The sequence below is a fragment of the Pimephales promelas genome, chromosome 2 (genome assembly GCF_988280905.1).
Source record: "Pimephales promelas chromosome 2, fPimPro1.hap1.1, whole genome shotgun sequence".
Lineage (NCBI taxonomy): Eukaryota > Metazoa > Chordata > Actinopteri > Cypriniformes > Leuciscidae > Pimephales > Pimephales promelas.
In genome coordinates, this window is record NC_142770.1 from 16308865 (window position 1) to 16324694 (window position 15830).

General features: G+C 42.5%; 1 protein-coding gene across 3 annotated transcripts in view; it reads right to left on the bottom strand.

Moving 5' to 3' along the window:
- Positions 1-15830, bottom strand: part of crebbpa (CREB binding lysine acetyltransferase a) — a 52725-nt gene that overhangs the window by 6712 nt on the left and 30183 nt on the right. For all 3 annotated transcript variants that reach the window (XM_039694666.2, XM_089117131.1, XM_039694667.2), the window contains 7 exons: positions 14630-14776; positions 6536-6716; positions 5899-6017; positions 2584-2823; positions 1343-1431; positions 602-682; positions 409-465 (listed from right to left, as the gene is read on the bottom strand). In XM_039694666.2, the coding sequence (XP_039550600.2) occupies positions 409-465; positions 602-682; positions 1343-1431; positions 2584-2823; positions 5899-6017; positions 6536-6716; positions 14630-14776 (914 nt within the window). The remainder of the gene's footprint in view (positions 1-408; positions 466-601; positions 683-1342; positions 1432-2583; positions 2824-5898; positions 6018-6535; positions 6717-14629; positions 14777-15830) is intronic.

Here is a 15830-nt window from a genome sequence, read left to right on the forward strand (position 1 = left end):
AATTAAAATCCATCCCCTAACACAATTGTAATGTTCTCATTATAATTTAATGTAGCCGATATGACAGCTTAACTATATTTTCCTTTTTGATTCCAATCATATTTCAAGCAATTAAGATCAATCATGTTGAACAGTGCGCATCTTAAGTGTCTCAGGTGTCAAGTGTTGAAGGAAATAATTCATTATTTATCAGCTTTAATATATCAGCCAAATTTGATTATCAGGCCGATAACGATAACATAAAAATGAGCAAATATCGGTGGCCGATATATCGTGCACCCCTAGTAATGAGTCCAGTGCGGACCCATGTATGAGGCAATACAGACCATACGGCCATTCTATTAGAGCATGCGCTACTTGATTGCTGCCTCATGGAATTCTGGGAAACAAAGTTTAGCTTTTACTCACGGCTCAGGATCTAACGTGTCATTCTTCTTCCTTTCAAACTGGTGTTTAGAGATCATGCTGCATTCAAAGAAGATCAGATACAAATTGAACATTTAAAACATTCAAATATTTATTCTGAATGATTTAGATCCGTAAAATCTCTTGAATCACGCTTGAATATAAATATTAAATGAGCAGGGGAACAATCACTTACGTCTGTGGCTGAGCAGGATCATCTCCTAGCGTCACACTGTCACCCTGAATCTCGTTGAAACACTTTTCGCAGAAATGATACCTATAGTCACAATAAACATAAGTTGAGTCGTGAAGCACTTCAGGAATTACATGGAGGTGCACAAGCAATTCACACAAGAGCGAGTTTGTATGATGATTATTCCCTGAATGTCATGATATGCCTGTCGAATATAACAGTGCAAATGTAATGTGAATGCTTCCAAGCGTTAACTGGGAAACATTAATGCCAGGATGTATATAACTACGACTAAGGGATGCTAATATGAAAAAGACCAAATTCAGTGGATGCGAGTGTATAAGCTGTGTCTGTTTGGCAGTAACATGCTCTCTGCTACAGGGGGCGCAAGGGAGCCTGTTCTGATGTAGCAGGCAATTTGCAGCAAAAAGAAAAACTCATAAATGTGCCAGTGCAAATATTACAACTGCCAATAAATTAGGACTGGCTGGAGATTTCAAACTGAGTAACTGTGAAGAAAGAGAAATGGGGGAGGGGGTTGAGAGCGAGTATGCCGTCAAAAGCTTAGCCAGTGTCGTGTCAGTGTCTGACAATGCCAGTGTCTGATCTGACGAACAAAAACTAAAAACCACACTACATGACAGGGAGCACGTCTGCTTCAATTGCAACTGTCCTCTTAAATGTCTCCTAAGGCTGTTGACAACATGGATGTTCCCTCAAGGAATGGCAAGTGCATCATCTCACCTGTTCTGATAACTGTAATAAGTGCCATCTCTGGGTATCGTACACAGTTGCTTCCCATAACAGCAAAGTGTCTGAGGAGAAAACTCGTACTGTTGGAGGAAAGGAGAAAAGAGTTTAGAAAGATGGCTGGAAAATCCTGTTTTATGTCAGTTTGTGTACAGATGACCAGTAGGAGTCAGTTGAACAGCTAATACCAAAATACTGGAACAGTAGCACTGAAAATATGACAATAATTGAACCACTGTTGTATTACTATTACATGTACCACAAAACCTGAACCATAAGTATGTTGGCAAAAATAACAAATTTATACTTAGACAAAACTGCTTAATTTGTGATGTGGATAACATGCTTAACACATACATAACAAAAGTATGGCATGTCAAAAATTAAATGTGTTCGATATTCACCTAATGTTTACGTTTCCATAAATCCAAATATTTTGATATAATGATATAATGTATACTACTATACATTGTATATTTATTTCCCCATTATTACTGTGGAGAGATTGTTGAACACTCATTTTACTATATAATAACATATTTAATATAAATATATTAATACTTTTGCGGAGAGATATTGTATAACCATTTACTATGCTATTTATACACTATTTAATACACATTTCTTGCACAATTATTATTATCAATATTGTCATGCACAATTATTTTATAACCATTTATTATACAATTGTATATTTAATACACATTTATTTCCACATTAGTATTGTTATTATTATTGTGGAAAAATATTATTGAATGACAATTTATTAAATAATTCCATATTTAATATTTTATTTATTTGTGCATTCTTATTATTATTACTGCACATTATTGATATTTTATAAAAATTATTTTTGTGAAGATATTATAAAGCAACAATTTGTTAAACAATAATATATATATATATATATATATATACACACACACACAACACACTACATATTTATTAGCACATTTATAATAATTATTAATAATAGCAGAGCAATTTAACGGTACCATTTATTAAAAACATCAAGTCACCTTTTTTTATATAGCATTTTATACAATACAGATTGTTTCAAAGCAGCTTTAAAGTGATAACAGGACAATAACAGACTTGGATATGCAAACCTTCAATTCTGCTGTAAAGCAGCTCTCACAAGACAATAGTGTCATTGTTCAGTTCCTTATTCAAAAATACATTTATTTGCATATTATTATTACAGTTGTTATTATCTGTGGAATTGGTCATCTCACCTTCCTCCCGCAGCAGTAACCGAGGCCCTGCATGACCGGGTCGATCTCCTGCTCGAACACCTCAGCCAGTTTAGAGCAGTACTTGTACACGCGCGACGTCTTCCTGTTGTACAGCCACGCGTTGTTGAACATCAGCCACACGTCGTCTACGTACTGCCAGGGCTCCTGATACTGACCCGTGTCTAGTTTGCGTTTGATAGTTGACAGGTCAATGGGATTCTTCACGATATCGAAGTAGTCCTTAAGGCAGGAAACGAAACACCTTCATAATTCAGTTTTCACACTTGGGTAATTAGATATATTTTCCAGTCATTTCACAGAGATGTAAGCACGTATGCGTTTAACCCTTATGTGCTGTTGTGGCTTTTTTCAGCCACTAAGGGGTATTTTTTAGTCTTAATTTGGCCGTAACTTTTTCCTTGTTTCAGCAAATGGAATGATTTTTGGTGACAAATCTTATTTTGACACATATTTTGGGAAAATGCTTTGAAATTTTTCAAAAACTCAACAGTACACTCTGGGCAAATTCACTACCCTTTCGTTATGTTCGTGGCTGAAAAAAGCCACTACTTTAAACTGCTGTAAAAATGTATCAGATAAATATTTTTTTTCAATTTTTTTTGCATAAATCTATTAACCGACCTCAGTCCTGATCAAAACTACTAAATGTTTAAAAAAATTTCAGGATTTTAACTCTTTAATTGCCAAATTCATAAATGATGTCACTGATTTGGGAAAAAAAACACAGAAAATGACTTATTTTCAATATAAAATATGATTGTGGACTGGATTTTTTTTCACCTTTTATCACAGTCTTGGACATGTCAAAGATTAGAAACAACATTGGTTTTGATGCATTGTTAATTTTTGTGTAGCATCAGATTTTAACTTTTTCTCCCTCATTTACTGTTCGTGGCTGTTTTTGCCCCATTGACTTCCATTATAACCACATTTTTTGATTGCAAAGCCATGACACCATAAAATCATGCATTTTTGATTGTTGATGGTTTTCCCTGTTGGGAAGAGGTAAAATTTGTAATTTTTACTGTTGATAACCAGGTGGAACCATTTAACCCTTTAGACAGGCCTGTGCAAAAAAAAGCTTAGTTTCTGGCTTTTACATGCAGTTATATGGAGTATAATAGCATATTACAGTGTGTATATGTGTGTGTGTGGGTGTGCGTGAGTGTGTGAGAGAGTGTGAGAGCTCACCTTGATGCGTCTGAGAAAATAAAAATATACACTTCAGCTCTCAAAACTACATGGAGTAAACAAAAACAAAGTAAGTGTATTTATGCATCTGCTGCCTTTTGATGGTGAGAAATGCAGACTAAACAAAAACAAAGCAAGTGGATATAAACGCTTGTCATTTGATGGTGAGAAGAGCAGCAAGCAACATGAGAGAGGGCTTGACTTGTAGTGAAGTTTTAGAGATGATTATGCAGTCTGACCCCTCCAGCGAGCTGCAGGAGGTATTGTCTTCTCACTCTGACCGCAGACTCAGGACAGTCAGATCCTGGTGTGGATGTGGCACCCTCATCATCATCTCAAGCTTCCACTGAAGGCGAGGAGGATTCAGATGATCCTGGATCTGGATGGACTGGGAGAATCTTGAGAGGGACATGGTGGTTCTGAAAATCGCACGACCACTGCGATCATCCCACAGGCAACGTGTGGACTCCCCTCTGGATCTGTAGACGCTGGCCAAAATCAGTAGCCCCATGTAGGCACAGAGATCTGTGGAGTCCAGCCCAGTCCAGTTTCTCATTGTGCGGTGCCCATGGAGGTTGGTCATGCTGACAATGAGGTCAGTCGTCTCCTCCGTAAAAAACAGATTGAACACAGAATCCATGTTCTGAACCATTGCGATAGCATTGCGTGTCGGCCCTCGACTCACGCCTTTTGCAGGCTGAAGAAAGGGAATTGTCTCCGCATTGGTGGAAAACCATACTTCACCATTTCTCCCAATCCATCCAGATCCAGGATCCACAGAATACTCCTGCTTTCAGTGGAAGCTAGAGCTCCACTGAAGGCGAGGAGGATTCAGAGGATCCTGGATCTGTGGACTCCACAGATCTCTGTGCCTACATGGGGCTACTGATTTTGGCCAGCGTCTACAGATCCAGAGGGGAGTCCACACGTTGCCTGTGGGATGATCGCAGTGGTCGTGCGATTTTCAGAACCACCATGTCCCTCTCAAGATTCTCCCAGTCCATCCAGATCCAGGATCATCTGAATCCTCCTCGCCTTCAGTGGAAGCTTGAGATGATGGTGAGGGTGCCACATCCAAACCAGGATCTGACTGTCCTGAGTCTGCGGTCAGAGTGAGAAGACAATACCTCCTGCAGCTCGCTGGAGGGGTCAGACTGCATAATCATCTCTAAAACTTCACTACAAGTCAAGCCCTCTCTCATGTTGCTTGCTGCTCTTCTCACCATCAAATGACAAGCGTTTATATCCACTTGCTTTGTTTTTGTTTAGTCTGCATTTCTCACCATCAAAAGGCAGCAGATGCATAAATACACTTACTTTGTTTTTGTTTACTCCATGTAGTTTTGAGAGCTGAAGTGTATATTTTTATTTTCTCAGACGCATCAAGGTGAGCTCTCACACTCTCTCACACACTCACGCACACCCACACACACACATATACACACTGTAATATGCTATTATACTCCATATAACTGCATGTAAAAGCCAGAAACTAAGCTTTTTTTTGCACAGGCCTGTCTAAAGGGTTAAATGGTTCCACCTGGTTATCAACAGTAAAAATTACAAATTTTACCTCTTCCCAACAGGGAAAACCATCAACAATCAAAAATGCATGATTTTATGGTGTCATGGCTTTGCAATCAAAAAATGTGGTTATAATGGAAGTCAATGGGGCAAAAACAGCCACGAACAGTAAATGAGGGAGAAAAAGTTAAAATCTGATGCTACACAAAAACTAACAATGCATCAAAACCAATGTTGTTTCTAATCTTTGACATGTCCAAGACTGTGATAAAAGGTGAAAAAAAATCCAGTCCACAATCATATTTTATATTGAAAATAAGTCATTTTGTGTTTTTTTTTCCCCCAAATCAGTGGCATCATTTATGAATTTGGCAATTAAAGAGTTAAAATCCTGAATTTTTAAAAAAAATTTATTAGTTTTGATCAGGACGGAGGTCGGTTAATAGATTTATGCAAAAAAATTTGAAAAAAATATTTATCTGATACATTTTTACAGCAGTTTAAAGTAGTGGCTTTTTTCAGCCACGAACATAACGAAAGGGTAGTGAATTTGAACAATGCACAAGGGTTAAGACTCACAGGGATGCCCAGAAGTGTCGGGTCCACAGGCTGTCGGAAGGGTAGAGACTCTGGATCCTGCCTGTACAGAGACTCCAGCGTCGGCATCAATGCCTGCCGCAACTCTTCTGGCTTAAAGACTGAGAAGAAAGAGAGAGCGGGAAACACAAAAGACAGGGAAAGACAAAAGATGAATGAGGACCTATTGTACTTCTTCACATTTTCAACTTTTTTAAGTGCATAATGTAGCAGAAAGTCACTCCAGAGAGAGTTATTCTCTATATCAGTGCTCATTGTTTCCCTGAAATGCCTCCATTGTAGTCTAGAGTTTTCTTCAGGGAACGAACATGTCACAATATTATTCATTTAAATAAGTTCTGTCTAAGGCATATGCAAAATAAAGAGGCAAGGCCTGGTTGAGTTAGTTAGTGTGTTGAAACTCATTTCCCAAACACGGCCAAAGAGGCCAACCAATTAGAGAACATTGTGCTTTTCAGAAGGACATTTAAGCATGAAAACCTCTTCTAGTGGACCCCAAAAACTAAATAAAGACTTTGAAAAGGGGCATAATGTGGTATCTTTAATTAAACTAACAACAAAAAACTACAAGGACAGAGAATTGTAGAGCTCACAGAAGAGAAAAATCGAGAGTTCATACTTTTCCTGCGAGACTGGGGCGGTGAAGAGGACGTCGTGCCGTTTGTCCTGCTTTCATCCTCCTCTTTGGTCTCGGTCTTCAAGTCCATCTTCTTGTCTTCCGCCTCCATTGGCTCCTGCTTAGCCTCCAACCCCTCTTGCTCCTCCTTTTTGACCAATTGGGAGCCTGTGTCGTTCTCCGTCTAACAGAGATCAGAACAATCATCAGTGTCTGAAAGCCTATTTGTTCAGCGCTGATATTTCCTAAGTGCGCTCGCGCTCCATCACGTGAACTGCGCCTGGAAAGGAATGCGCGCGCCTAAGTTATTCGCGCCTCAGATATTTGCGCCTAAGTTATTCGCGCTCAGAGATGATGAGAGGATTCTCAGAGACCCCTTCCTTTACTTTTGTGTGCGTTTTATGAAAAACAAGTAAGTTCTGACTACTGTTGTATGTTTATACTATGCTTTGAACTTTATTTATGTTCATTCAAACTCGTTTATTCTGTGTGATTTGTGTAGTCATGAAACAGAGCGTGCTGTAATAGTTAATATGTTTTCTGTGGGTAAATAATTAGCCCATCTATACGTCGATATAGACCTCTTTGTGTTGTATATTTAGACATATAATTCCGTGTTCGGATGCAGCATTTACTGTTTATTTGATGCTACAGCGTTATAGCGATATAATGTTATATTTTGCATAGTCACTTAAAGGTGCAGTAGTACACCATAAAAGGGCATATAGTGACGTATTCTGTATTGGATTAATGTTAACTATTACTTTCATTACTATACTGTTGTGAATGATGACAATAAGCATATTATAGTATTCTTTATTTGTTTATTATTATTTCATTATTTATTTTTTCTTTCTTTCTGTTTAGACCACACACACATACAGCATACACTTGCAAACTTGTATATTGGCATCCTGGTCTGTGAAATAAAAGGATGATAAAGGATTCTCTGGCCGGAATCTTTCTGTAGTGTTCCCATCCTACAAAGAACCACTAGTCCATACTTTACATTGGTCCTTCGAGCCGGATCTAGGGTTTTCCTCGACACTATGGAGTCATCAACTGAAGTTCAGCAGCTGGAGTCATTGGATCGACCCAAGAGAGAAACCCGTCCACCTGCACATTTGGCCCAGTACGAAGTCACTCTTCTGCCCTCTCAACAGCCTGTGGTCCAAACCTCCTCTACGCCTGTAGGACAACCAGACCAGGCTCAGTCAACCAGGGCTAGGAGTTTGACAAGTTATCGGTCAGCTACACAGTCACGACGGTCCTCTCGGTTATCTTACGGACTCCATCTGTTTCGAAGTACGTCTGATATACAAGAAGCGGCTTTAGAGGAGGAGATCAAAGGATTGGAGCTAGCTGATCTGCAACAGGAAATAGAAGAAGAAAGGAAAGCTGACTTAGAAGCAGCAGCATTGGATGCACAAGCCAGAGAAGGACAGCGACTACAGGAGGAAGCACATTTGGCTAAAGAGAGAATAGCTAGAGAAATGGGGAGACGCAGGCGCTTGAAGAAACTCGAGAAGGAGGTACACATTGCCAGTCTTGTAAAGACCTACCTGACAGGGACGAACAATGAATCATTGTCTACGTCAGCTCCTGCTGTATTCTCCAAGTTACCTCTGTCATCACCATTGACTCAACAGCCACCTCTGGTGCCATCGGTTCCCATGCAGTACCCACCTGTACAGCAACCAAATCTAGCGCCAGTTCAGGTAGCATCTTCCTCCACTGTTCCTTATCAGGTATTGGCACCATCTGCTAGTCCCGTCACAAGTGCCCAAATCAGTGTTCCTGTTAGCACAGCACCGATTGCAGTACCAGTCTCTGTACTTCCATCTGCGCCCGTCTCATTTGCTCCCATTCCCTCCATGGTAACTACTCAGGAAGGTGGAGTGTTGCCGATGACAAGATCTTCTGTCACAACTAGTCTCCCGTCTCAGTACCAAGGGGCTCCAACTACCAGTACAAGTTTCATGATGGCACCACCACCTCCTACAGCTGCATCACCAGTTCAGATGGCATCACCATGGACTTACCCGGGTATGGAGACCTTGATTGCTACATCTTATGGCATTCCCAAACCGACACTTCCTTTTTTCGAGAGTGGCAAAGAAAGTGATTTTGCACTTTTGAAGATGGCGCTTGACAACTTGATGAATAGTCACCCTCATCTCAGCGAGCACTATAAATACCAAGTTCTCCTGGGCCAGCTCAAACTTCAGAGTGCTCTGCAGTTGGCCAAATCATACATGTATGACCCTGCACCGTATACAGCAGCATTGGGGGCTCTGCAAGATAAATATGGCCAGCCAAGACAATTGGTGCAAAGTGAACTTGGGGCAATCCTCAACTCCCCAGCCATTAAGTCAGGAGACGCAGATGCATTTGACTCCTTTGCCCTCTCGGTGCAGTCGCTTGTCGGTATGCTACGCACTTTAGAGGGACCGGTTGGATACGAGCTCAAGTGTGGTTCCCATGTTGACCGTCTTTTAAGCAAAATGTCTCCTTCCTACAGAGATGGATTTGTGGAATATTGTCTCGTTCGCGGCATACTGCAGCCAGGTTCAGAGCTCACCTACTCCTTGCCCGACCTCGCTGCATGGCTCCAGATGAAGGCTCAAGCCAAGCGTCTCGCCAGTCGTGCTACTTTTCTCTATAACTCTACAGGGCCTACCTTACCAAAGCGAGATCAACGTAGCCCAAAGTCCAAAGATAGAACAGCGTCAGTCTTCCTCTGCTCTGGAGAGGCAGCTGACAAGGAGACTTTTCATTCGAAATCCCAAGCTTTCAAACTCAGTCCTTATTGTCCGTTTTGCAATAATAAGGAGCACTACCTTAACTCGTGCTCGGACTTCAAGAAACTGAGTACAGCTGAGATCAAGAGGTGGATCCATGAAGGTGATAGATGTTGGAAATGCGGCCGCGGCCATAAAGCTACAGCCTGCACCCTTAAACGCCCATGTAAGCTTTGCAAAGAGAAACACCTTACAGTCCTGCATGATGTTATCCAAGAGTCATCCCATAAAGTGCTGATGGTTAGTAATCCGAAACCCATTGTCTACATTGAGCAGCCTAGAAGCCCTCAGAGAGTGTTGCTGAAGATTGTCAAAGTACTTCTGCATCATGGAGACCGCATTCTTGAGACATTTGCAGTGCTCGATGATGGATCGGAGAGAACTATTATCCTTCCACAGGCTGTAAAGCAACTACAACTCTCTCAGCATCCAGAGACACTTCATCTGAGGACAGTACAGCAAGAGGTGAAAGAGCTGAAAGGTTCTTCAGTTAGCTTTCATGTATCCCCCATCTTCAAGCCAAACAAGAAGTTTTGGATTCCACATGCTTTCACAGCAAGCAGTCTGAGCTTATCTGAACACACGTATCCAGTAGAAGCTCTCCAGAAGCGCTATGAGTATCTCAAAGGACTTCCTTTGACACTTATCCACAGAGCCCAACCTCTGCTCCTCATCGGTTCTGATATGCCTCAGCTTCTCACTCCTACCCAGCCAGTCAGAGCAGGCCCATCTGGTGGTCCTATAGCCATCTGCACGAGGCTAGGTTGGTCCTTGCAAGGTCCTTCTGACATTATGCCAGTCTCTTCTCACCAGTCTTCCTGTCTGCACATCGCCACTGAGTCTTCGCATTCTGAACTCCTCAGAAATGTGGAACGTCTTTGGCACATTGACACAGTCCCCTATGTCAGTGAGAAGACTGCAATGCGTTCCAAGCAAGACCAGCAGGCACTCATCCTCTTACAGACAGCCTCCAAACGTGTATCTGTCGATGGTACCCAGCGCTACGCTACTCCACTGTTGCGTCGTCAGCCATTTATCAAACTCTGTGCTCAGCAAGATGCCGTGATGCCAAACCTACGCAGCACTGAGCGCCGGTTGGCTAAGGACCCTGTGCGAGCAGCCTCATACTGCAAGGAGATGGATAAACTTGTTCAGTCTGGCTATGTTGCAGAAATCTTAACAGAAGAAGCAGCAAAGTCCACAGAGTCGTGGTATGTACCTCATCATATGGTGCACCACAATGGAAAGGACAGAGTGGTCTTTAACTGCTCATTTTCCTTTAATGGCCTGTCCCTGAATGACCAACTCCTGCCGGGACCAACGCTCGGTCCGACCATGATTGGAGTCCTGATGCGGTTCAGATGTCATGCTGTGGCCATCAGCGGAGATATTAAGTCGATGTTCCATCAGATCCGCTTGTTACCCAGTGACAAACCACTTCTACGATTCCTGTGGCGTGACATGCAGAGGACATCGGAACCACGCATATTCCAATGGGAGGTGTTACCATTCGGAACGACGTGTAGCCCCTGTTGTGCAGTCTTTGCTCTGCAGCAGCACGTCAGAGATCACGAGCCACCAGATTCTCCTCTCATGCACGTGATCGAGCACTCGTTCTATGTTGACAATTGCCTCCACAGTGTTAGTAAACCTGAGGATGCCAAGGTTCTAGTTGATGATCTACGAGCGCTTCTGAACAAGGGAGGTTTCGAGATCCGGCAATGGGCTAGTAACATGCCTGAAGTTGTAGCAAATCTACCTCCTGAAGCACAGTCAGCTAGTAGTGAGCTATGGCTATCCAAGGCCAGCGACAACCTCCAAGAACCCACGCTTGGACTCTGCTGGGATTGTTTGAATGATACCCTGGGTTACAAACAGCGTCAAGCTGAATGTTCAGACGCTACTCTGCGTAACGTCTACAGTGTTCTTGCCAAGCTTTACGATCCGTTGGGATACATTGTGCCATTTACGACAAGATGTAAAGTGCTTGTTCAGGACATGTGGAAGGCCAATATTGGTTGGGACGACAAGATCCAACCCGCTGACCTTCTGGAGAAATGGTCAAGTTGGGTGCAAGAAATTCCCACTTTGCAACATCTAAAGCTGCCTCGTCCATATGCACCAGCCATTGCCGATACTGCCAACGCAACCCGTCACATTCACATTTTCTGTGATGCTTCGCAGCGCGCCTATGGATCAGTAGCTTACATGCAGACGACAGATTATGATCAGCAAGTCTATGTCTCCTTCGTGTTTGCTAGATCGAGAGTTGCACCCCGTAAGCTGCTGTCTATTCCACGGCTTGAGCTCAGTGCCGCGCTTACAGGCGCACAGTTGGCTAGATTGATCGAGACAGAGCTTGCAGTACCATCTGAGCATATCACTCTTTGGTCAGACTCCACAACTGTACTGCACTGGATCAAATCAGAATCTTGCCGTTATAAAGTGTTTGTGGGAACACGCATCGCAGAAATCCAGAACCTGACCAACCCTGTTCAATGGCGGTATGTTGACACTCTAAGTAATCCAGCTGATGATATAACCCGCGGACTCACTCTGCAAGAGATGGTACAGGATCATCGCTGGAACAAAGGTCCACATTTTCTCCGTTTGTCTGAAAGGGAATGGCCCAAAATGCCCTTTTTTGAGCCAGAACTAGACACCACCGAGTTTAGAAAGTCTGCCTTCGTTGGAACTGTGTCCAGCATCTTGCCCACACCACTTCCGGATCCCAGTAAGTTCTCCAGCTGGAAAGAGCTTCTTAAGGAAACTGCTAGCTCCTTTCACGGGGCGGCTGAGGATAAAACTACAGTACCCCTTTCCGCTGCCGATTTTCTGCAAGCAGAGAAGCTAATGTTACAGAAGGTTCAAGAGGACTGCTTTGCTGAAGAATTGAGGGCTCTCAAAGCTGGACGTACTCTTCCGTCAGACAGTCGTCTTGCATCTCTGTCACCAGAATATGAAGGAGCCACGGAGCTACTCAAAGTTGGTGGCAGGTTAAGTCATGCTGAAGGACTAGACCCTGATACTATCCACCCAGTTATCCTGGACCCAAGCCATCCGGTGACAAAGCTTATCATCAAGGATTTTGATGAGTCACTACTGCACCCTGGGCCAGAACGGGTTCTTGCCGAGATCAGACGCAGGTTTTGGATTATCCGTGGTAGAGAGGCCATTCGAAAGCATCAGCATTCATGTCTGGAGTGCCGACGATGGAGAGCAAAACCTGATGTACCGAAGATGGCAGATTATCCACCAGCTCGGTTACGACTCCATAAGCCACCGTTCTATTCAACTGGAGTTGATTGCTTCGGGCCTTTCCAAGTACGGATCGGGCGCCGCACTGAAAAGAGGTGGGGCATTGTCTACAAATGCATGACAACTCGCTCGGTGCATCTGGATCTATTGGAAAGCCTCGATACAGATGCTTTCCTGCTGTCACTAAGGAGATTCATCTCTCGGCGTGGCAGACCGTTCGAACTCCTCATGGACAATGGTACCAACTTTGTCGGTGGAGAGAGAGAGTTACGTGAGGCCGTTGCTGCTATGGCACCTGAGTGGAGAGAACAACTCGCTGAACAGCAGATATCCTTCCGATTCAATCCTCCAAGTGCGCCGCACTTTGGTGGCACATGGGAGAGGGAAGTGAAGTCTATCAAGACTGCTCTTCGTGTTGTCCTCAAAGATCAGACTGTTCCTGAACCTGTCCTAATGACAATTCTAGTAGAAGTCGAGGGCATAATGAATGCGAAACCCTTAGGCTACTTGTCATCAGATGCCTCTGATCCAGATCCGGTCACGCCTAACCTCCTCTTAATGGGCCGACACGACTCATCGCTTCCTCAAGCAGTTTATGACCCCAGTGACCTCGGGAGAAGACGCTGGAGGCACAGTCAAGTCATTGCTGACCGCTTTTGGTCATCCTTCATCAGCCACTACCTACCAGGGCTACAAGAACGCAGTAAGTGGAGGAAAGACGTTAAGCCACTCTCCATCGGTGATGTTGTTTTAATTGTGGATCCCCAACTCCCTCGAGCGTCATGGCCCGTAGGACGGATTACCCAGACTCATCCAGGAGCAGATGGACGCGTACGAACGATCAGTGTTCAAGTGAAGGACCGTACTTACATTCGTCCAGTCGCCCGGATCATCCTGCTCCCAGCTTTGGAGGACGAGGATGAAGAAGAGATTAACAAATAGACTTTCTCCTATTCTTTCAACTGCCATACGGACAGTTGGGGGCGGCTTTGTCTGAAAGCCTATTTGTTCAGCGCTGATATTTCCTAAGTGCGCTCGCGCTCCATCACGTGAACTGCGCCTGGAAAGGAATGCGCGCGCCTAAGTTATTCGCGCCTCAGATATTTGCGCCTAAGTTATTCGCGCTCAGAGATGATGAGAGGATTCTCAGAGACCCCTTCCTTTACTTTTGTGTGCGTTTTATGAAAAACAAGTAAGTTCTGACTACTGTTGTATGTTTATACTATGCTTTGAACTTTATTTATGTTCATTCAAACTCGTTTATTCTGTGTGATTTGTGTAGTCATGAAACAGAGCGTGCTGTAATAGTTAATATGTTTTCTGTGGGTAAATAATTAGCCCATCTATACGTCGATATAGACCTCTTTGTGTTGTATATTTAGACATATAATTCCGTGTTCGGATGCAGCATTTACTGTTTATTTGATGCTACAGCGTTATAGCGATATAATGTTATATTTTGCATAGTCACTTAAAGGTGCAGTAGTACACCATAAAAGGGCATATAGTGACGTATTCTGTATTGGATTAATGTTAACTATTACTTTCATTACTATACTGTTGTGAATGATGACAATAAGCATATTATAGTATTCTTTATTTGTTTATTATTATTTCATTATTTATTTTTTCTTTCTTTCTGTTTAGACCACACACACATACAGCATACACTTGCAAACTTGTATATTGGCATCCTGGTCTGTGAAATAAAAGGATGATAAAGGATTCTCTGGCCGGAATCTTTCTGTAGTGTTCCCATCCTACAAAGAACCACTAGTCCATACTTTACAATCAGAATCTGACAAATCTTTCAAAAGTCTCTTATGCTCATTAAGGCTGCCTTTATTTGATTAGAAATACAGTCAAAACAGTAATATTGGGAAAAATGATAATATTACGTTTTCTATTTGAATACATATTTTAAAGTGCAACTTATTCCTGTGATTCAAAGCTGAATTTTAAGCATCATTACTCAATTATTCAGAAATCTGAATATAAAATACAATACATATTTACACTATAAAAATATAATACATACCTCCATCTTAGGCTCTGTTTTGATGCTTTTGTCACAGTCCTGATCTTCTGTTTTAGTGTCACTGGGCGGTACGTCAGGCACGGCATGCTGGGAGTGCAGCTCGGTGCTGGCTGCTGATGCTGGAGTGGGTACACGGTTTTCACCACTCTGAAAGAGAGAGTCTGATTTACTGCCTTTACAATTTTTGTTTTAAAACTGAAAAATGACCATCTCATTTTTGACAGATGACAGTTTTACTCGATAACAATAACATAACATTGTTCCAAAACCTAGTGAGCGGCCTACTGAGGTCAAAGTTTAGCCATCCCTAAAGATGGCAAAATATCACGGGCAAAAAGATCCATGTTCTATTTTGTAGTCAACACAGGCGGATGTGTGAATGACTTGAACCCGTTGCGAAATTTGCATGGGGAAATCGTTTACCATCTCGATTTCATGCTATTAAAGTGACTGGATTTCGGCCACAAAAATGTACAGAATAACTGCAAAAGTTACCGAACATTAAAGGCCGTTACACACCAAGCCGTTGGCCAATGTCAGGCCGCTGTTGAGTGTTTGTCAGTATTGCTTTTTATAATGTGTTCTGCATCGTCAGCACTAGTTAGACCACTGTCGGCAGCTTTTTGGTCAACTGAGCATGTCGAATCGGTAGCGAAGCATGTTGGTGACAGTACAGAAAGAGACAAACGGAAGTTACGAAACAAGCAAACGATGGTAGCGAGGTAAACCAGCACTGCTTTATGTCCAAGCTCTCCGATTTCTCTTCTTGAATGAGGAATGAAACGGATAACAACTACTGCCACCTGCTGGTATGGAGTTATTTCCTCTCACGCAGGCGCAGGACATATTTGGAAGTTTAGACCCCAGTCGCTTTTCCAAAACAATGCAGCAGTTGAGCTTACTGAAAAAATGTAACCAAATAGCGGTAGCAAAGCTTGATGGTTTACCGTATTGAAGATAATAAAGATAATTCACCTAAAAGTGAAAATTCTGTCATCATTTACTCTCCCTCAAGTTGCTCCAAACTGGAGCTTTTTTGTTTTGTTCTGCTGAACCCAAAAGAAGATATTTTGAAGAACGTGAGTAACCAGCCAGTTGATACAAAAAAAAAAAAACGATGCAAGTCAATGGCTACCTTAACCCTAAACCCTGGTGTAGGGTTATTATTTTAAAGTCATATTGATATATAAATTACAAATAT